Source organism: Cyphomyrmex costatus, unplaced genomic scaffold (genome assembly GCF_001594065.2).
Source record: "Cyphomyrmex costatus isolate MS0001 unplaced genomic scaffold, Ccosl1.0 scaffold35, whole genome shotgun sequence".
In the NCBI taxonomy this organism is placed as follows: Eukaryota; Metazoa; Arthropoda; class Insecta; order Hymenoptera; family Formicidae; genus Cyphomyrmex; species Cyphomyrmex costatus.
Window position 1 is genome coordinate 500,623 of NW_017277664.1, and position 22,556 is coordinate 523,178.

At 32.3% G+C, this 22,556-nt stretch overlaps 6 protein-coding genes across 7 annotated transcripts in view; 3 read left to right on the forward strand and 3 right to left on the reverse strand.

Annotated features, from left to right (window-relative positions):
- LOC108776276 (DDB1- and CUL4-associated factor 8) overlaps window positions 1-978 on the reverse strand; it is a 5,651-nt gene extending 4,673 nt beyond the window's left edge. For both annotated transcript variants that reach the window (XM_018542842.1, XM_018542840.1), the window contains exon 1: window positions 886-978. The gene's annotated coding sequence lies outside the window, so the exon portion shown is untranslated. The remainder of the gene's footprint in view (window positions 1-885) is intronic.
- A 1,352-nt stretch (window positions 979-2,330) lies between these two features.
- On the forward strand, window positions 2,331-4,674 carry RpL23 (ribosomal protein L23). Its single transcript, XM_018542855.1, has 4 exons — window positions 2,331-2,403; window positions 2,608-2,691; window positions 3,786-3,914; window positions 4,408-4,674. The coding sequence occupies exons 1-4, from the start codon at window positions 2,391-2,393 to the stop codon at window positions 4,602-4,604; spliced, it is 423 nt and encodes a 140-aa protein (XP_018398357.1). The 5' UTR covers window positions 2,331-2,390; the 3' UTR covers window positions 4,605-4,674.
- Window positions 4,675-6,550: 1,876 nt separating this feature from the next.
- Polr1F (RNA polymerase I subunit F) lies at window positions 6,551-8,582 on the reverse strand. Its single transcript, XM_018542889.1, has 3 exons — window positions 8,314-8,582; window positions 8,036-8,178; window positions 6,551-7,902 (listed from the first exon to the last, which is right to left on the reverse strand). Exons 1-3 carry the CDS (start codon window positions 8,505-8,507, stop codon window positions 6,647-6,649), a joined length of 1,593 nt encoding a protein of 530 aa, XP_018398391.1. The 5' UTR covers window positions 8,508-8,582; the 3' UTR covers window positions 6,551-6,646.
- Window positions 8,583-9,052: 470 nt separating this feature from the next.
- Window positions 9,053-11,786, forward strand: Mulk (acylglycerol kinase-like protein Mulk). Its single transcript, XM_018542871.1, has 8 exons — window positions 9,053-9,435; window positions 9,772-9,891; window positions 9,963-10,353; window positions 10,426-10,541; window positions 10,619-10,809; window positions 11,061-11,198; window positions 11,318-11,436; window positions 11,564-11,786. The coding sequence occupies exons 1-8, from the start codon at window positions 9,326-9,328 to the stop codon at window positions 11,675-11,677; spliced, it is 1,299 nt and encodes a 432-aa protein (XP_018398373.1). The 5' UTR covers window positions 9,053-9,325; the 3' UTR covers window positions 11,678-11,786.
- Window positions 11,787-12,945: 1,159 nt separating this feature from the next.
- Window positions 12,946-16,663, reverse strand: l(2)dtl (WD40 domain-containing protein denticleless). Its single transcript, XM_018542897.1, has 8 exons — window positions 16,496-16,663; window positions 15,478-15,722; window positions 15,209-15,389; window positions 14,764-14,989; window positions 14,486-14,691; window positions 14,189-14,391; window positions 13,765-13,987; window positions 12,946-13,559 (listed from the first exon to the last, which is right to left on the reverse strand). The coding sequence occupies exons 1-8, from the start codon at window positions 16,536-16,538 to the stop codon at window positions 12,946-12,948; spliced, it is 1,941 nt and encodes a 646-aa protein (XP_018398399.1). The 5' UTR covers window positions 16,539-16,663.
- Window positions 16,664-17,716: 1,053 nt separating this feature from the next.
- LOC108776274 (cleft lip and palate transmembrane protein 1 homolog) lies at window positions 17,717-21,924 on the forward strand. Its single transcript, XM_018542837.1, has 6 exons — window positions 17,717-17,909; window positions 18,190-18,768; window positions 19,169-19,286; window positions 19,362-19,565; window positions 20,232-20,369; window positions 20,459-21,924. The coding sequence occupies exons 1-6, from the start codon at window positions 17,787-17,789 to the stop codon at window positions 21,217-21,219; spliced, it is 1,923 nt and encodes a 640-aa protein (XP_018398339.1). The 5' UTR covers window positions 17,717-17,786; the 3' UTR covers window positions 21,220-21,924.
- Window positions 21,925-22,556: the final 632 nt, after the last annotated feature.

Genomic DNA, 22,556 nt, shown 5'->3' on the forward strand with positions numbered 1-22,556 from the left:
TATATATATATATATATATATAAGCATAACCTTCCACAGATCATCAAGTCTTAATAAAAAATACCCTAGTATAGTATTTTGTCTCTTTATATACCATATATATATATACACACAAATAACTTTGGCATTAAATACATAAAAATAACTTATTTCAAACTTGACAAACAAATATCAAGATCTTTCCTTAAAAACTTTATGAAATTTCAAGCAGCCAAAACATTCTTATTGTCATAACTTTACAAAGTCAAAACTAAATTTAAAGTTGCTTCTTGTTTATCTCATAGAAATACTCCTCTTGAGAAATTTTGACATTTCAGGAAGATAAAACATTTTCATTATCATAACTTTCTAAAGATAAAACTAAATTTAAAATAAATTGATAAAAAGCATCCTGATATAAGTCTACAATGTAAACTGCAGAGAATTGCAAGTTGTGTTGAGATTGCAGACACGACTGGTATAACATCGTCGTTGATTTAGCACGATCATCCGTCCGCAACACAAGCATCAACGCAGAAGAGATGTTAAAAAATGGGATTTCATGTCTCGAGTTTCGGATATTAATCGCACAGCAAAATAGAAAACCGACGAGATCACGCATTACATAAATTCGCCATTGGTATTCCGACCCTCTTTATTCCTGCCCCTTCTTTTAAGCGAGATTATCTGCTAAAATGGCCAGCTGCATACGCAATGCAACGCGTATATCGACAGGGCTACGGTATGTATAAAGTTTCACCAAGGATGTCGAGTTTTCTCGATGATGCAAACAAGACGTCGCTCGAGCGGAGAACGTGGACGAACTCAAACGAGAGACACAGACGAGCTACCTGAAGCTACCCCATTGATATACCCAGATATACCACGGGGTACTCAACTACTCACCTCGAGATTGCTCGAGACTTTCACTGACGGAACGTGACACGGCCGCACTACGTTCCTAATTACAGCGCTACTACGATCACAATACAACGCATGTATGCATGTACGGTAAAGTAAATGCACAACTTCTCGACACTCCGATCGAGGCTACGATTCTACGATTGCCACTGACATAACGAATATAAGTGGCGGGAATTTAAGTCTGTTCTTTGTACTCAAGCTAAATTAATGTACCAATATGCATAAATAGAAATAAATAAATATATATGTATAATTAACGTTTAATAAAAGCGAGATAATAAGTTTTGATGTAGTCCTGTACAGCGATATATTACAGGCTTTTTCTCGATTTTTAGTCGATCTCGTTGTCAAAAATATTCGCCAAAAGCGAAAAGAAAGGTAAGACATTACAACCAATCAGCTGTGTCAATTGAGTCAATTGTCAGTGAGGAGACCAATTCAGACCAATTGATCGACACAAGAAACTGGAATACATTGATCGTCAGAATGCGAGCAGAGAGAGTCAGCAATCGCGGGGATTTCTCTTTTTGTCATAAATAGTCTTATAAATAAAGAGAAGCGATGTCGACTCCGAGTTTTTGATTGGCAATCTGATGTATAGGTCCGTATTCAGAACGCGTTTTTATATATTGATAAAAGCGAGCTTTTATCTCCGAAATTTTATAATATGCGTAACGTAAACTATAGCATGTTAGAGCGTTAACATCGTAAGCGCGTTCTATGAGCCATATTCTGATTGGAAATCCATTTCTAAATGAAGCAACCCGTATTATGACACACATGGCCGCCAATCTATGCGCTTGTACATACAGTGTTTGAGAAGTAATGAAAAATTTTATCGCATAGGGATAGAATGAACTAAACTGAGAAGAAAAGCCCTCTACCATTTTACAATTTTCGTAATAGTCAACGAGATATTAATTTATAAAAATATCTAAATACTCTAAAGAAATAGACGCAACTAAATTACTTGTTTTTTATGACTTAAGTAATGATTTATTGTTAGCGAAAATATAATTTCAACATAATGAGTGTATACATCACAGTTCAAAATTATGAAAAATAGGGAATATGTAAACTCCTGAATTTATCGCATGATATAGGCAATCGAAACTTTCCCGTAAAAAATTCGCCACGCTGGTTGGTTGCTGCTCCGCTGCTTGACGCTTGCATATAAAAGGCCTGTTCTTTTTCTCTGCACTGTGCCCACAGTGCAATAAGTTGAAGTGAAACAGATATACGTTTGTTTCACTTCAACTTATTGCACTGTCTGAACTGGTGCAGACAGTGCAGGCAAAAAGAACAAGCCTAAAATTCATTTTTCCAGTACTGATTTTTCCAGTGGAAAACGTTTTAGGGAATTTATTCCGCCGAGAGCACAGTACTGCAAACATGTAGCTAGGGTTATATCTTATTACTCATTCTGCCGCTAACGTTGCGAGGACGTTTGAGTTGGTTGGCTTGAGTTTTTCTTTCCAATAACCAAGATGTCTAAAAGAGGTGAGTTTGTTTTCGAGGAAATAAAATCCAGTAAAATCGGTACCGGGACGATGCATCGATCCTAAGCAAAGGAACGAGAAGACAAAAGCACGTCCCGTGCGTGCGACAGGATGAAACGTTACTTTATTAACAATGTATTCACGAAAATAAAAGAATGGTCCTTCCAATGCTGCTGTCTCAATGCATTATTTGTTGTTTCTTAAGGACGTGGTGGATCGGCTGGAGCCAAATTCAGGATATCCTTGGGTCTACCAGTCGGTGCGGTTATCAATTGCGCCGATAACACTGGTGAGTCTGAGAAATACCGTTTGCATGATACCTAACCTTGAAGAGCAATCCCATGCCTTATGAGTAAGATGAGCACATGGTTGATCGTTGTTTAGGCTTGTCAAGTATTTTTACGACCGGTGTTTCCCAGTTTGTTGATTACTATTTTGATTACTGTAACTTCATTGTATGCACATCAAACCGGCAAAGTCAGATTAAAGTATTTTATAATACAGTTGCAAAACTGCTTTTTCTGCTGAGTATAGTTCATAAGAGTTGAATAAAAGAATGAAGGTCAATATTCATAGTCAATTCTTATACTTGAGACTGTCTTAAGCACAGTCCTAAGATATCAAACCAATCAGAGGATTATATTAGCATCTTAAGACATTACTTAAGCTGTATGTTCAATAATAGAACTACTGTCCATGGTACCTATCATGAAACAAAGTCGGAATGGATTCTAATCAGAGTTGTTCAATTATTCCATAGATTTCTATTGTTTTTTAGGGAAAATGGAATAATTCTTATCGGAATCCATTCCAACTTTGTTCCATGAGAGATACCCAAGTTCTTGAATCAAGAAATGTGTAGCTAATCAATATATAATTTTTATGAAAAAATATAGGATAAGAATTTGGACAATTCTAGCATTGTGGATGCAGGGTTTTAAGATGGTTTAAAATAAGAATGGATTATAAATACCAATTAAGGATACTAATACTAGAGCTATCACAGGCTGTTCATATGAATTAATATCATTTATTTTGAAAAATATATATTAATGTAAATGTTTTGATCTTAGGTTTGGGTCTTCTTCAGTACAAAGCTAAATAGAATTTGATAATTAAAATTGAATAATTAAACTATACACAAAGATGGTCAGTACATTATGTTTGCTCACTACACATCAAAATGTCCATTTTGCTACATGAATTAAAATATAAACTATTTTTTGTTAATTAAATAAAATGTTTACATTTATTAATATATATTTTTAAATAAATGATATTAATTCACACGAAGAACCTGTGATGGCTCTCATTGACATTAATTTGTTTAATTCATTTATTAATTTTTGATATGTTCCTCTGTAACAACTCTATTGTTTTTAGGTGCCAAGAACCTGTATGTCATCGCAGTGCAAGGAATTAAGGGTCGATTGAACCGTCTGCCAGCAGCGGGATCTGGCGATATGATTGTTGCCACTGTGAAGAAAGGAAAGCCTGAACTTAGGAAAAAGGGTAAATTAATTCAATCTGCTATATGTGTTTGATGCCTGTTTTTCTGCTCGATTATTTGCATTTGGATAAATGTCTCTTCTGGGACACGTTGGAATTGAGTGCTCTCCTACTTGAGTGTTCTCTAGATATCATGTTCGTTTAACATTACGGTCCACTTGGTACTACAAATGCTTCGAAACTTTTGATCAACCAATTGAAAGAAAGAATTGTATTAATTAATTAATCAAAGAATACTTCGATTTGTAGCATTAAGTGGACTGTAGCCTCAGTGAGCAACAAAGATAAAATAATACCTGGGTGGCACTCAGTTGAGAATCTGAACACAGCCTTGTGTGTAATGAAATTTTGAAACTTAGTAATTTATTAAAGCAACTCAGTAAGGAGAAACAAACATGTGTCATAGACTTTTATTCTCTTGTTATCTTTCATTATTTTCTTTCTCTAGAAGAAATATTATCTTTTTCGAATTGAATAAACACATGTATCATTGTAGTAATGCCCGCGGTGGTTATACGGCAACGAAAACCATTTCGAAGGAAGGATGGAACGTTTATATATTTCGAAGACAATGCCGGCGTGATTGTTAACAACAAGGGTGAAATGAAAGGATCAGCTATTACAGGACCTGTTGCGAAGGAATGCGCGGATTTGTGGCCAAGGATTGCATCTAATGCCAGCAGTATCGCGTAATTCACATCCTGTATAAATCTACTGTCCTTTACAATAAATCTGAAAATAAATAATACACATTTGGGTTCAATGTCTGTTGTGAGCGAATTTGTGTTCAAAATTCATATTAAAGTTCCCTATTGAAAAGAAAATCTTACTTTGAAATTTCAGGATAAATCTGTTGAGTTTATTGTTTCACCTTGTTTCATAATACATACACAATCGACCCTCTGTATTTTGAAACAAAGTGAAAATTATAAAAATGAGCGAATTTACTAGAATATTTGTAATTTCATTGGTTGAGAGATAGTAAATTTGGTCGCTAATTTTCATCTCTTTACAAAATACAACAGATCATCGATCATGTAATTTTTCAAAAAATTACATGATCGATGTAATGATCGCTAAAGCGAAAACGTGAAAATGAAAATTTTTATAATCATGAATTCAAAGGTTGCAACACTTATGGATTTTGGAATTATCCTATTCACTGAGCGATTACTTTTTATTTATGGATCCATATGTAATTTTACATAGCATGTGTATTTTAGTCATGTGTGAAGGAATTTTTATTCTCCGAAACTATTATGAAGAAATTGGACAGAAACGAAAACTTTAAGAATGCTAGTTTTATCAGTAATACAGGCAGCTCTAGTATTCCCTTAATAATGCTCGACTTTTATTAAAAACTAATTTAACATCCGAGTTTGATTATCAACAAAGATGATAACTCTTATTTTAGGTACTCTATTCACTTGCAGTTTGAGTACCTATAATAAAGGTACGGTCAATAGGGTAAAAATCGCTAATTTTCATCCCTTTACAAAATACAACAGATCATCGATCATGTAATTTTTCAAAAAATTTTTAGGTACTCTATTCACTTGCAGTTTGAGTACCTATAATAAAGGTACGGTCAATAGGGTAAAAATCGATGATTGGTCTACCAAATTGAGGCAACGCGGAAGTTTTATGCTTGCTAACTACGAAGAAATAAGACTGATGCGATTGATTTGACTGCATTTTCGTTGTATATGTGCGTTGTATTTTTTTCTCACATTTTCGTAAGCATTATCATTGGGCGCGTTCAGCGGACTCAACAGTTGAGTGAGCGCTCGCTGTTATTGGTGTATTCTTTTAGATCATCCAATAAGAATTTTAGATCTAGAAGAAAACACCAATAACAGCGAGCGCTCACTGAACTGTTAAGTCCGCTAAATATGCCCAATGTTACTTTTGCTGCATTCACACTGTACAATATTCGATGGACGACGTCCAATATTCATTAGAAGAATTTGTTTCTTAAAACAATGAATACAAATATTCGTTCGAGCTCTCGAAATTTAAAATTAATTATTTAATAAATGAGCTATTAGAGCAAATAAAACAGTAATTAAAGCGCAATTTCAATTATATTTAAAAAATGTATATGTATAGATATAAATATTATATCTAATATCATCAGCAGTTAACAAAATAATTGCTGTTGTAAATATCCAAATTCCACAGATAAAATTTTTATCATAGACCGAGGATGAGCATTTCTCTACTTCAATAATTTACATCAAGTTAATAGAAAGTAACATGTACAATTTACAATCATTTTATAAATCTTTAACTTAGATACATCTCGATGTATCAAAAAAAAAAATCTAAAAAGAAGGAAACATCTGTGACATTATCAAATTCGGAATTGAAACTTTCCATTAAAATTGAGAGAAAAAGATTAAATTAAAATTTTTTATATAACTGACTTCTAAGTTTTATCCATGTAATGAGAAAATTACACTAAGGGGAAATAAATATTTTTGTAATTGCACAAGTTAACGTTTAATAAAACTATCAAACGATAAAACAAAATAACTCTATAGAATTAGCAACAGTATAGAAGACAAAAACATTTTATTTACAGATACAAATTTTCAGAAATTAATACAATCCACTAAATTGTAAACTTTAGCTCCTGAAATACAAATATTTTCCAATCATAAAATTTTTTAATAAGAATTGGTAACTTAAATTCTAACTTCGACAAATATAATAATCAGACTCTTTAGATTTCTTCACGTTTCTTTTTCCTTTTTTATTTTTATCTCAGTAATATTATCTAATAGAATGGGGTTTACCCTCTTTAGAGCTTTACGTGATTCAGAACGTGCGTCCATAATGGTTTCATTATCAAGCAGTGATTTGGATTTTTTCTTATGTTTTTTAGGGGTATTATCAACTTCTAAATTATTCAAAAAATCATCATTATTTGACGAAGTACTTTGCAGTTTCTTTTCGGATTTAATAGTTATACAAGTATCATTCCTCATGTTATCATCTTGTTTTATTTCAGTAATACTATCTAATAGAATGGAGTTTTCCCTTTTTAAAACTTTACGTGACTCAGCACGTGCGTCCATAATGGTTTCATTATCAAGCAGTGATTTGGATGTTTTCTTATTTTTCTTATGTTTTTTAGGGGTATTATCAATTTCTAAATTATTCAAAAAATCATCATTATTTAACGAAGTACTTGGACATTGCAATTTCTTTTCGGATTTAATAGTTATACAAGTATCACTCCTCATGTTATCATCTTGTTTTATTTCAGTAATACTATCTAATAGAATAGAGTTTTCCCTCTTTAGAGCTTTACGTGACTCAGCACGTGTGTCCATAATGGTTTCATTATCAAGCAGTGATTTGGATGTTTTCTTATGTTTCTTATGTTTTTTAGGGGTATTATTAACTTCTAAATTATTTAAAAAATCATCAATATTTAACGAAGTACTTTCACATTGCAGTTTCTTTTCAGATTTAATAGTTATACAAGTATCATTCCTCATGTTATCATCTTGCATACTTTGGTTTTGCTGTTTCTTTTCAGATTTAATAGTTTTAGAAGTATTGCTTCTTACATTCAACTCAGATTCATTTTCAATTTTACAAACAATTTCCGTATTGCTTTCACGATACTTGTGTTTCTTCCGATGTTTTTTCTCTTTCTCAGAAATACCATCATTTTCCAATAATTTATTAATATTAATCTTCATAAAAGTATTTGCATTTTCAATTGCACTATCTACATTATCAATATTAGTTATGCTTTCTGATAATCTACAACCTTGCGAATAATCTAATTTCAAAATGGCACAGATGAAAGGAGGGTTACTCTTATGATGTATTTGAGTAACACAACATTTTATTTCCTGGCCAATCTCCACTGACTCACCTAGCCATTGCTCTGTATTGTCTGGTTTCGGAATAGATACTGTATATACTTTATGTACTAGCATTACAATATAGTCCAAGCCCTTTTTATTTACTATACCTGCAACATAATATTAATATTATTATGATTTATTTAATTCTTAAAATCCAGTGATATTGTTATTAATAAATATTTCATCTTCATCATATCAACGAGTTATTCAATAATGTCTTACTACTTCTAAGTAATTCACCTTTTAAAAAAGACCCAACTGTTGGATGGAATAGATAGAAATCTGCTTCAATGTCAACATGAATAAAGGGAGAATCATAGAGCAGTTCTCCTAGATTGCTAAGCAATTTAGGATTTCTAAAAGCTAGCACGAATCCTTTCAGTCTAAAATGTAAAATTATTTTGTTAAATTCTATTGTAAATAATAATATATAATATGTATAATAAATAACTGAGACATCAGAGATAGAGAATTTATATTTATATATATTAAAAGAGTGTATATGTGAATGTACATACTCTCTGTCATAAGTATTCAACAACGATCTTAGAATTTGATTTAGACTTTGTTGAATATTGTTCAAGTGATATGGATGTAATGCAAGGTGCTTGGTGGTCCTCACAAAGTGCACGTGAGAGTCCTCGTCTTCTAAGAGACCTTCCAGTTCCAGAGTGGTCCATGTCACTCCACGATTCTTTTGACAAGATTTCATGGTAAAGGTATAGAATACCCCGCTCCTCTCCAATTTTGTTAAAAATATACTCAATCAATGCGTTTTTGCATGAAACGAAAGAATGTGGCAGAAAAAAGTGTTGCTCTGCCCTACGAACCGAGATATTTAGCGTTAAAGTTGACGACTATTCAGGTTAGAAAATCTGTCTTTCCCACAAAACATATATACTTTCCGACTACATGTAGTACTATGCGCATGCCTTCTTCATGCTCTCTAACCTCTGACCACATGCGCATGCGTTTAGCCACGAAATTTAAAATCATATAAAGGCTGCGTTCCGTTTCTCGCATATGCGCGCATTCCCCTATAGTATACGTGACGCTCACTATAAAAAATGCGCGCATATGCCTGAAACGGAACGCAGCCTATAATTCATTCTTTAATATGATTTTAAATTGGCTAAAGGCATGCGCATGTGGTCATATTAAAGAAAATTAGGCTGTGTTCCAAAATTTATTGCCAATACTGAAAATGTATAGTGCACGTGACGAACACTATAGAATTTCAGTCTGACAGTAAATTAATCATATTAAAAGAATGAATTATAATTAATTTTGCGACGCAAGTCGCAAAATTAAAAAATGTTTGCGGTGTGCGATGAAAGCGACATAATTTTTCTACACTTCATAAAATAACGCGAATTTATAAATTATATAACGTGAAATTGAAAAGTTAAGGAAATTATAGGGAATTAAAATAAATCACAAAATAAGGGAGATAAAGATCGACGAATCGCGAATTCAAATAACAGAGATCGATAGAAGGTATAGCTCCAAATAATTTTATCTTAATTGACGATGGCTAAAGTGTTGACTCTACTAAAGACAATACGTAATAACTGGAAGAAGTCTGTGGTAGGAGCCGCGGCTTTCTCATATGGAATATCGTACGGTAAACAAGCCTACGAGTGAGTAACCATGGGGAGTATAACCTCAAATTTACATGCACATTGAGTGCTTTGTGACACAAGTTTGTTATTCATTGATTTCCAAGAAAGATAAACTAATCTTTATATGTCAACCTGTGTCATTAAATGGAAAGCACTCATTGTAATGCTGTGTGAATCTTTGGACATCAATTTATTCATAGCTATAAATATAAATTTTTTTGTAGCAGATAAAACATCATGCTTACATACATAAACTTTAAATGTAATATTTTAATTTTATATCATTAAATTTTATTGTATAATATCTAGTATAATATCTATAGTAGTTGTATAATATTTAAATATTATATCTAGTACGGAGCAGTTAATGCGTCAATATTGCGAAGAAGTAGTCCAGTACGGAGATGCTTCTTGTCCTACAAACATTAGGCCTCGTCATGTAACTGTTATTTTAAATCCGGCTGCTAAAAAAAGGTAGTTGTAAACTTCAATATTGGTACAAAATATTGTTAACTCTCTTTGTTGACCTTGTTTTCTCTTTTTAGAAAAGCTAAAAAATTATTTCAAAAGTACTGCGAGCCTTTATTACACTTGGCCGGTATTTCGGTAACTATCATCGACACACAATCAGGAAGCCACATACGTAACACAATAATGAATTTGGATATACCTACTGACGCGATTATTGTAGCAGGAGGAGATGGTACCTTGTCAGATGTTATAACTGGCTTGATGAGGAAATATGAGCGCAATCTTTATTCGGCCAAACAATGTCCCATTGGTGTTTTGCCATTGGGAAGTACAAATACAATCGCGAGCATATTTTATCGAGGATACAAAGATTTAATTGATATACACCACATAATTGACTCAACAATGGCAATTATTAAAAATAGTCTCAAATCAATAGATGCCATTGAAATCAAATTACTGAATGTATGTACTTTCATCGTATTTCATTTGTTTGACGTAGATCAAATTGCATTGAAATAGTAATTTTTATTTAAGGATGATCCAGAAAATTCCATAAAACCAGTTTATGCTGTTGGAGGCGTAGAATGGGGAGCTTGGAGCGATACGCATGCTCGCATTGATAAATATTGGTATTGGGGTTTTTTACGCAAGTAAATCTCTTAATTTTTTTAAGCAAGACTTTCTGTGCCTTTGTCTTATGTTTTTTGATGTATTTGAATATAAATAGATATGCAGCCTATGTGTTCAATGGTTACAAATCAAACTTGAACTGGAAGTGCAATGCATTAATAAAATATACAAATCCTTGCAAAGGATGTTCATGTTGTTATTCCAAAGATTTGTCTTACAATCAATTTACGAATTCGAATAGAAGATGGTGGTATGCATTTCTGCCAAAGAAACAAACATTTAAATCTGGTAATGAAATTTTTTAAAATTTAATATTGATTATTCAGGATGTTATTAAAATCGAAATAATAGGATGAAATGATAGAAAGAAATATGATAAAACGTTTCAAGGAATTTTTTAAGAATAAGCTTTATCTGTTAAAGAAAGAAGAAAATTGATCAAATATTTTAATAGCATCTTTTGTATGTACATGTATATAATTTTAATAGATAAGAATATATTTTGTATTATATATATATAATATAAAAATATATTTTAGATAATCACATCGATTACAGTAAAGTAGTGAACAATGATTGTGGCATATTTCATGAAATGCCTATTTCAACAACAGAGCTATGCATAAAAACCGAAAATCTATCAATTCAGTCAACACCTTTATTAAAAATAATCTTAGGTAATGATAAATTTTATATATATATATATATATATATATATGTGCGTATATTTATCAATTATTTGAATATTGGAAATATAATTCAAATTCAAAATATACTCAATTTTTTTTATATTAAGGCCCAGAAAATATTAATTATGCTAAATTCGTTGAGAAAGGATGGAAACAAGAAAGGGGCAATAAACTGCCAACAAATTTAATATTAGATGCAAAGGATATTGAATTATATCCTGAAATAGTAAGTTTTTTTTCGTAAATATTGATAAAAAATATTTTATATATTAATATACATTAAAATACGTAAAATTACTTTGTAACTGTATCAATTTTTAGAGATTATAATGAAGTTATTGGTTTTGTTTCAGACGAATGAAAATCAGATGTTTTATATCGATCACGAAGAGTACGAATTGAAGCCGATTCAAATACGATTACTCCCACAATCTGTAACAATTTTCTGTCCTCAATCAAATAATTAATAATACATAAAAATAATTAAAAATTATTTTGCTGCATTTAATGCTCATGTCAACTCAATGTGTTTTAAATTATCTAAAAATGAATATAGAAGGAATGATAAAAAAGATATTCAACCAAATGTTAAATATATAAAAAATTTATTTAATATAAGGTAGTATAAGGTAGGCTCCCACTACATTACCTTATTGATGAGTCCAATAGTGGAAGCCGGGGCGAAACGCCAACTTGTGATATTCTTCGCAATCTTATTTTTCACAGATTTCAATTATTATTACTTTAATATTAAATTTTAACATATGTCTTTCAACATATTATTAAGATCTAATAAGATGCTATAAGCATCAAAATTTGTTAGATTGATTGTCAATCTAACTAAAGTGATATTACCGCGGTAGTTATTTAGAGTTGCGTTGTAAGTCTGAAAAAATGTTCGGCACGCGATTGAGAGAACTACATACGCGATATATAAATTCACACATAATGATAATAAGCATCTTGATCTAGCTTTGACCGATAGGCTTTGCTTTGTGCTTCCTTCTTTCTTATTATTTAATATATCTCTTCTATAAAAATAATAATTTATTGGCGGGTACAAAAAAGATTTCAATTATAATGGTCGCTAATTTTTATATAATACATTTATGCGCTAATGTAATGTCTAACACAATACTTATACTAAAAAGTTATGTCAGATTGTATCTATTTTACACACACATAACTTCGAATCAAATAATTTTAAATTAAAATCTTGAAAACTATGCAAGGTACATTATTGCGAGTAAGTTTTAATATCTCTTTTTACGCATTTCATCATTTCAAGAATTAGCGTAAAAGTTCTTATCGTTTTATAACCAGTCTTCTTTTTCATTAAACATGCTGTATCATGAGCAAGTTTAATAAACATATTTTATCTATTTTATATTATTAACTGGGATTTTAAGATTCTTTTATATACTGTAAAATAAAAAATTGAAAAATATATTAAAATTCAATTCCTAAATATCTTTAATTCATAAATTTCTTAATTCATGAATTATTATAAAATTCACGTACTTTGTTTTCAAGATATACTCTGTGACAAGTTACCATTATCCGATGGTAATAACTTTATCAAAAGTTTCATTTTTCTTTTAATATTAATGTGAACAAGATTTTAAAATACTTCGCTTTTATATTATAAAATAAAAATTGAAATTGAATCCGAAAAGAATTTCAATATTCAATTCGTGAATATATTGTGAATTACCAAATCCTATGTATATTATTTTCAAGTTGATGGCAAATTATTATTATTATTCGAAGATATTTCCTTTACACTATCTTTACTAATAGCTTTAAAGAAGTCCAGTAAAGAAACACTTTTTGTTGTTTTTGTGACTTTTTGAGGTTCAGTTGATCGTGATCTATTGGATCTTCGACTAGGAGTTGATTGAGTCTTTGGACTGCTTGAAACTGATGCTGTCTTTTTTTGTTCGTATCTTTCCTTCCTAATTTTCGTTAACCAATCGACATTTTCCTTGTACTTTTGCGGTGATATTTCAAGCAAATGCGGTGCCGTTCCATCCATTACAAAATTTGGCAGGTTTAATGTAGGCGAAAATATGGTTTCATTCTTGCTTGTGGATTGGCTCGTGCTAGGTTCGTCCAAATTGTTATCTCTACTCGTACTAGGGGTCTCATTACTTGGACTGAACAGTCTTCGCATACCACGATTATCCATGTGAACTCGTTTCGCAACCATTTCGTGGTTTTCATGAATAGGTGATAAAATGCATTTAAATTTTCCTTCAGATCTTGATCCCATCATTTGCAGATAACTACGTTTAACAGAATTGTGTTTGTTTCCATTGTAATCTTCCTTACTAGATTCAGGAGTCGTAACTGTGAGGAATAAAAATATTTCTTTAAAAATAATGCAAAATTTGTCACAAATTTTATAGAACTCAAAGAAAAGTCTTTTTTAAATTATTCAAAACTTAAAATCGCTTTGCGATTTATAGTTTCCAAACTGAGACTTATTAAAGTTATATTTTTCATTTATTTGCATATAAATCTTACACCTCCATGCAATAACTTTTATGCTTACGTGGAGTAGAAACAGATGCTTTGTATTCGTCTGAACATGGTGTAATTTCCTGACAAGTATTAGAGTGTCGAGAACTCGGGGTAGTTTCTAATTTCATTTTTTCTAAAAAGTACTTTTCTACAACTTCAGCTTGACCGCGTATTATTACTTCTTTGTTATCTTCTTCATGCTCAAGTCCAATTCTCCATATTTTATGACAAGCATCATCGGAGCAAGTCACTATCTGAAATAATTCTTAAGATTAAATATTAAACTATCAAATCTAAATTATAAAATCATGTTGTATATTTCTCAGAATTGTATCACGCGGTGAACTTCAGATAACTGTAAATATGCAAACAGTACTTTTTAAAAATATTTTTATTATGTATAATAAAAAAAGCTTTTTATTTAGTATTCATGATAATAAATCATAAAATGGAACCTTAGTTTCTCTGGTACTGCACCATGCAATGCAAGTGACTTCATCTGTGTGACCGGAAAGTTTAACTAGCGGTGCGCCCGGTCTGTTAGTGTTCCAAATATACGCGAGTTCATCACTGGATCCACTGGCAAGGTAGCGGCCATCATAACTCAAACAAGTCTTTACATAGTATGTATGATTTTGATGTCCATGATACTCTGCCACTGTCATAAATAATTTTTTTCAGGGTTTTATTTCGTTAGAATTAGAATAAAATGTACTAACATATTTTATAATTCAAAGGAAAGGAATATTTACTCGGTTTACGATTATACGACGATATATTATAAGCATATATAACGTTATCCATGCAACTTGCATATAATGTGATTCTAGCTGGACATATTAACAATGAAGAGAAACCATTTCTAGTACTATTCCCTGAATAATTCATTAAATGTTTAGCTATCGGCTCTTTCTTGTGGACAGTGTAATTCTTGCGCAAGTCCCACACCTTCAGCAGACTGAAATCAAGAAGATATTGTACATACACTATACTCCTACACAAATACGCAGTAGGAAGCAAGGAAACTTACCCATCACCTGCAGCACATGAGATTAATGTAAAGTCATCTTGAAACACTAAACCAGTAATACTATGCGCTCGTGATGCTTGAGAGTGCGACTTCCGTTTTGTATTGCTGGTGCCACCATAACTGTGCGCATTGGCAATGCAGTTATCTGGTTTAGGTTGATCATTGTGATTGGCTCTGATGTCCCATATCATGATGAAGCCATCTCTAGCACCCGTTGCAAAAACAGCTAAAAATATTTTTTAAATACTAAGATATTCTAAACTGTACATTATACCATGAAATTTACAGCTTTAAAAATGAACATAAAGAATTAAATCGTGAAAAAAAAACATTTGTATATGTTGGAACTTCGTATAAAAAATAAAAAATTCTAGCATTTTTGAAAACAATTTTTTTTTCAAGAAATACAAATGTTTATCAACTAATTACTGAGCAAGCCAGATACCTTTGTCATCATCGCGAAACACTGCTGTTTTTACACTTCTTGTATGTGCATGAAAATAATTAATTTGTTTTATTTCAGGACTAGCAACATCCCACAAACGTGCTGTGTGATCTCCTGACACTGTAACTAGCTTCATCTCTCCAGGCATCCAGGCAATGTCAAAGATTGCATTACAGTGTGCCTTAAAAAATAAACATTTTTCTTGTTAATATTTCCGTGTTCATACTAAGAAAAATGTTTGTTAAATAGCAATAGAAATCAATGGCAACCTGTGTTCCTTCTAATGGTAGATTATTTTCATTCTTAGTTTTAGTATTTTGAAAAGCAACTTTTCCATCCTCATTTGCTAAGGCAAGAATCTCCTCATATCCTGGCGTGGTACAAAAACGACATGCAAACACTGGTGGCCCAGGATTGTAATCAGCTGCATTTACATTCAGAGTTATACCATGATACACATCGTCATAATAGCATTTCAGACGATGAAGAGCAATATCATAATCACATGTCGTTCCTGAACATCAAGTAGTTAGCATACCATTAAAATTTAATAGACAATACTTAAATAATTTATTTGAATTTAATTATTCTTTTTAACATAAAATAATATGTGGCCCAGTAAGAATAAAAAAATTCACAATAATATTATAAATTAGAAGAGTTACAAGCCAACAATATTATTTAATATTTAAAATATAAAAATAATAAACATTATAAATAAAACAATCATTTTGACACTGAACAGATCATTATCAATATTAAGCGAATAAAACTGTTATATAAATTAATTCGATAAAACATAATAAAACATAAAATAATAAAACAATACATGGTCTAATAAGTCATCAAAAATAAGAAAACAGATTTTTCAATTATTTAATTAATTAATTTTATTAGATTATATTACAGTAATTGTTGCAACAAAAATGTTGACAGCATTTTAATTTTCAAATACAAACTGTATTATTCTAACTATCTAGAATATCATCAAAACTTGCAGATAGAAGCAATATTGATAACAAATTATGTTCTTAGCAATCAATCTTCTCTAATTATAGTATATGCCATTATAATATATGCCATATAGTTGTACTTTATAGCTACAAAGCATTATACAAATTTGTCATTAATGATAAGTCATCGATTACGACATTTAAATAACATTCCAAATTAATTTAAAAAAAAAAACCAATCCGATTGGTTCCATTACAATATAACCTGCACCTGTGCAAAATAAAAGGCTATTTAAATCTCCCCCATAAGACGTATAAGCCACTGTTTATTTACCGAATCCTCTTTCCCGTCGTTGAATAACATTTGTTATGTTCATTTTATACTGACATCAATAAAATTCCGAAAATACGCTTCTAATTTATTATAAATATGTATATACACACAAAAAATTGTTTATACACGCGCGATACAGCGATGCGATTTCCAACCCGCTCTTAGCAGTCGATCAGCGCGCCATCGCTCAGCGACCAGGCGCAACCGGCAGCACACGCAAGAACAAGCTCTTGTACGTGTACAAAATTTCTGCTACAAAGTCACACGTACACGAGCTTTTGCTTGAGTGTGATACCGGTTGCGCTAGGCCGCTGACCGATGGCGCACTGATCGAGGGGGCTGCAAGCGGAGTGGAAATCGTGACACTGGCGCGATAATAGATACTATACGCGGGAAATCTGTAAAGCCCAAAACACAAGCTTTTACATAACGCATAGTGCATAAAAGAATCAGTCAATCAAAGTTCTTCTTTTCCGAGAAGCGGAAGAAAAGGAGGGATTCAGATTGGTTGATTCTCTTATGCACTATGTATTATGCGTGATGTAAAAATCTGTGCTCCGCTCGCTTAAGATTCCACGTGAATAATTCTTGAATATAATTGGGTTATACATTTAGATCTAATGAGGAAGTAAAGACAAGACCAATCATATTAAAGAATTTTACAGTAGTTGCAAAGCTACTTTTTCTGCTGGGTGTCGATCATGAAGCTTTTTCTGTAGAATGAAAAGTGAAAATGCCTGGTTTATGCTTCGAATCTTAGGGCCTCTTTCACCAACGCCGATTAACTTAATCAACGTTGGTGAAAGAGACCCTTAATCCTAAGATCCTAAAATTCAACCAATAAAGCTGCCAGTTCTAACTGAAATTTGAATTCTATTGACTGAATTTTAGGATTTTAGGGTTAAGATCGAAGCATAAACCAGGCAGAAAAATTTCTTCATTAATAGCTCCAGCACACTGGACGCGGAAACGCTTGCCGCGCGACAAAATGTGACACGGTAGCCAATGAACAAGTTAGGAGCTGTAAGCTCATTGGCTACCGCGTGACATTTTGCCGCGTGGCAAGTGTTTCCGCGTCCAGTGTGCTAGAGCCATAACTTAAATGGTAAAAATTTTTACTTTTCACTTTCCATCCATTTCCATCCTACGAAAAAAGTTTCATGATCGATACCCTGAACGCAGTCAATGTATATATACGAATCTAGTTTTAACCGAGTTGGTAAAAACGGGCATTAGTGTCAACATGAGAAGGTACCTTGAGTCCGCCATGCATAGGAGCTGACAAAAAAAAATGGTAGTTATTGGGGATGATCATCGTGACAACGCGGAAGTAGATGTTACAGAAAATATGGATAACGATCAGCCCAACGGTGAACTGGTTCCCAGACCAGAACAAAATAACGACGAGACAGAAGTGCGTTAATTTGTTATACTATATTTATTGTTTACTTATTTTTCACGATTGCTCCACTAGGAGGTGTCTTAAGAATGCACATAGGGGGTTTACATCATCTTTTTAAATTAAACATGAGTTTTTTTCTTTTGTTATTTTTAACGAAAGATTGCACAAAACTACATAATTAGGTATAGTCGTGTATATTTAAATTTATTTCTAAATTGCTGTACTTTGATGTTATACCGACATATACGAGGATTGTCGAGGCTGAATTGTAATTTGGCGATATTTCTTGCAGGTAAACGCAGAGAATAATGAACAGAGGCAAAAAGCAGAGCAGTCGCGCTTAGAATCATTCTTTACCATAACAAAATCTTTAATTATACGAGCTCTCATAATTTATTTTATTAGTAGCCTCTTTAGACGCTCTGATAACAATCCCAAGTCTCCCAACGCCGTTGGCGATACGCGTTTACAAGCTGTAAATATATTTTCAAATGGAACATTATTTGATCTTAGTGTTTATCTGTCGGAGTCTGAGAACTTTAAAAGGTTTGACGATCCGCAATCTTTGATTTGGTTCGAAGAGAGTCTGATTTATGGAGATTGGTACGGTGGATTGAACCAAGATGGATCTAGGGTACTAGAGCATACATTTATCCCTTCTGAGCGATTAAAACAAAATGGCTCGATCTACCTGCATGTATACATAACGAAAAGTGGAAAGTCGCCAAACCCCAAAGCTGGCAAAGGTGTTTACGCTGGCGACTATATGTCCTATTCGAGAAAAATGTTAAATAAATATAAAAAAATTAAGTATCAGAAGAGGCACAACTTGTTGACTGGCGAGAGTACAGCTAGTAAAGAGGAGATGGCGGTGTGTATACTTTAATTCCTTTTTCCTAAATTTTTAATATCAAATTTAGTCATTAGCATTACACCAGAGATTAGTACACTCTAAAAGCTATTATATATGCAAAACTAGTCAAGTTAAATGTGAAAGTACATATAAATATTCTAAATAATTAAATACTAAAGAGATACTATATAATATTACAATGATATTATGTAACAGAAAATATATATTTTATATATATATATATATATACACGTATGTTATTTCATTGTCAAAGTCGATATTGTACCACACACTGCATTTAAATATTTTATAATTTTATATATAAAGTAAAGCCTTTAATCAAAGTGTACTAATCCAGTGTAGTGTGAATTACTGAATTCATTATAAATTACATATTGTTTATATTAAACTCTTGCAGAAAGCTGAAATAATGGATCAGGAATATGTATCGCACTGGCATCCAAATTTGACTGTTAGTTTAGTGTTTGATGAAACCAACTGGGTTTATGGTCAAGTACCGCAGCCGCTGGATGAATGTAACTTTACAGATATATTTACATTATAAGCACAGATCTGTATCCTGTAAATATTCCTTGTTACTCTTTTCTTAGATATACATTTCTTACCTGGTGGAACCTTGTACAAGCCAATATTGTATATGAATGATTTTTGGAACATGCAGCGAGACTACCAACCATTAAATAATACCGTTGAGCAATTGGAGCTCAGGTTAACTTATCAGCCACTCTCGTTATTCAAGTGGCAAATATACGCGGCTCAGTCTGTTAGAAATAAATGGACATCGTCGTTCATGGGTTTGTTACATTTCAAAAATCGCGAAAATTATAAAATATATTGTAAAACGAAGTTTCTACTACTTTAAATAAGTAAGAAAATGGCTAATATATAGTCGGGGAAATATTACCTCGGCCAAGATAAGGTAATATTCTTCATAAAATTTCTTTTTTCAGTGTGTTTAAGATGCTAGTAGCATCATTATTAAATCGACGAATTTAACTTCAATATTATTTCAACTTCAATTTATGATTACATTTCAAGTCTGACAGTAAGCAGCACGCAGTTTACAGTGGCGTGCAAAAGTTTCCGGTCAGTAATATTTTGTACTCTCATTTATTTAAAAAAATCTGATAAAATTTTTATTATTATCGGATATTAGTACAAGATATGGGTAACGAAATTTTGTACTAACACCTGATAATGTGATTAAAATTTTATCAGGTTTTTTTTTTATAAATTAATATAAAATGTCACTGGCCGGTAACTTTTGTACGCCACCATATATAATTGGAAGATGTATAGAATTTACATATATAAAATATTATTAAATATCAAGATCCAGGCTTCGACCATATTCGCTGTTTTCTTGTTTGATTTACTCATAAATTAATTTATTATTGATTTTACTGTTTCACTGAAGAATTGTTAGTAAGTTTTATCATCTGTTATCATTATTCACATAGGAGAGGCATCTGACGACGATGATAACGATCAAGATACCCTAAAAGAGACCTTGCTCGAAACGAATCCATATCTACTAGGATTGACTATAATTGTATCAATCTTGCATAGCGTATTTGAATTTTTAGCATTTAAAAACGGTAAGTTTTTAACACTCTAACGAATAATAGAAATATATCTCGCGCGTATTGCACTACCGCAATCTGTGAAACCTTTTTATGCCTTTCAGATATCCAATTTTGGAACAACCGAAAATCTTTGGAAGGTTTATCGGTACGCTCTGTGTTTTTTAATGTATTCCAATCTCTTATCGTTCTCCTTTACGTTCTGGATAACGAAACAAACACAGTCGTGCGCATCAGCTGCGCGATAGGTCTTTGCATTGAAGTATGGAAGATTAACAAAGTTATGGACATTAATATCAATAAAGAAATGAGAGTATTCGGAATTTTTCCAAAGATATCATTCCAAGATAAGGGATCGTACGTAGAGTCTTCTACGAAAGAGTATGACAGGCTCGCTTTCAAGTATCTCTCGTGGGCGCTGTACCCTCTGTTGGGAGGATATGCGATTTATTCTTTAATGTATCTGGAACATAAGGGATGGTACTCCTGGATTCTCAGTATGTTGTACGGATTTCTGTTGACTTTCGGATTCATTATGATGACGCCGCAACTGTTCATCAACTACAAATTAAAGAGCGTCGCGCATCTTCCATGGCGTATGCTGTCGTACAAATTCCTGAACACATTTATCGACGATATTTTTGCATTTGTGATAAAAATGCCGACGCTGTACAGGATCGGCTGCTTCCGCGACGATATTGTTTTCTTCATATTTTTGTACCAAAGATGGATATACAAGACCGATCATACTCGAGTGAACGAGTTTGGCTTTTCCGGCGAGATGGAGGCGCAAGTAATAGAGAACAAGAAACAGGTAGCTATCAAGGACCGTCCGAAGGACGGATCGGCGAAGAAGAACGAATAATACTTGGTGTGCATAGATTTAGCATCAAGTACGTTATATCATACGTTGTCCCTGAATTAATAAAATGTCCAATACTAAAAGAATATAATTACACACATTGACATTTATTTATACAAATTTCCGCATAATCGTGTGTGTACATGTATATTCTATTTTCAAATCCACGTGCTCTGGCGAGCATACTGCGAGGTATGACGAAGTAAAAAGTGAAGATAGACGCAAATCTATCTTTTATCCAAATTTAGAATACGCACAGAGATATTCAAAGGGATAAAAATTGTAGGTCTATTCTTTTTTGCTGAATTTCTTGCACAATTCATCTTCCCTCTTTTTCTCTCCAATGTGAAAAGAAAAAGAAGAAAGATACAATCATTCCGCTAAAAAGAACAGACTTCGTAAAACACGAACAGTATATACAAAAATAGCAGAGATAATATCTCTTCCTGAGATGTATCTCGCGATCCTCTAACATAAGCTATAAATGTAGGTAGTATGCTCAACACTGTTATCATTCATGTAAATGTTCAATTGCAAAATAGACACTTGCCACGAAAACATGAAAGAAACGTTCTGCCGATTCAATGTTTAGCCAAATGTTGAATAAAAAAGGGAAAACCCAATTAGCATAAACGATTTCAGACGATGTTAGTATTCATTTATCGGGTCGAGATGTTGCTACGAAATAAAATTGATTTAATTATCATATATCACATGTGTACCTTTTCTTCTAAATGATAAATTTAAATCCTCTTCACTCGTGTCGCGACATTTTACGGAATAACATAAAGGGAAACGTGCATTAGTGATTCTCTCCTTTTTTTAGTATTCGAACATTCAGAATCTTGTATAATAGGAGGAGGAAAGATTGTGTTCACTAATGCCATGACGTTGATATTACAAATTACATTTAATGTTATATTTTATATTTTCGTTAGAGTAGAGTCGTATAATTATCTACCGTTGACTTACTGTCTAATATTTTGGACAATATACATTTATTACAATACATATTGCCATAATGTAAGTACTCATTTTCCAAATGAGATTAGCGTAATTTCTGAGCATCACCGCACGCCATGCAAATGTGTGCGGTGCGAAATTTCAACGCGGCTCTTCGAGCTAAGTTATTTCGTACGATCGCGAAGATGTTTTGTGATTGTGGAAAATTAAAAGTATCCGAGGGAAGAGAGAAATGGCGATCCACGTATTAATGTGTTATCGGTGCTGTTTAGATTGTAAAAGTTATCGTTTATAATAAATACAGGTAATTCCTCCTAATTGTCATTTTCATTACATCTTAAGCGATGCTCAGAAACTTACAAAATTTTACGCGCGTG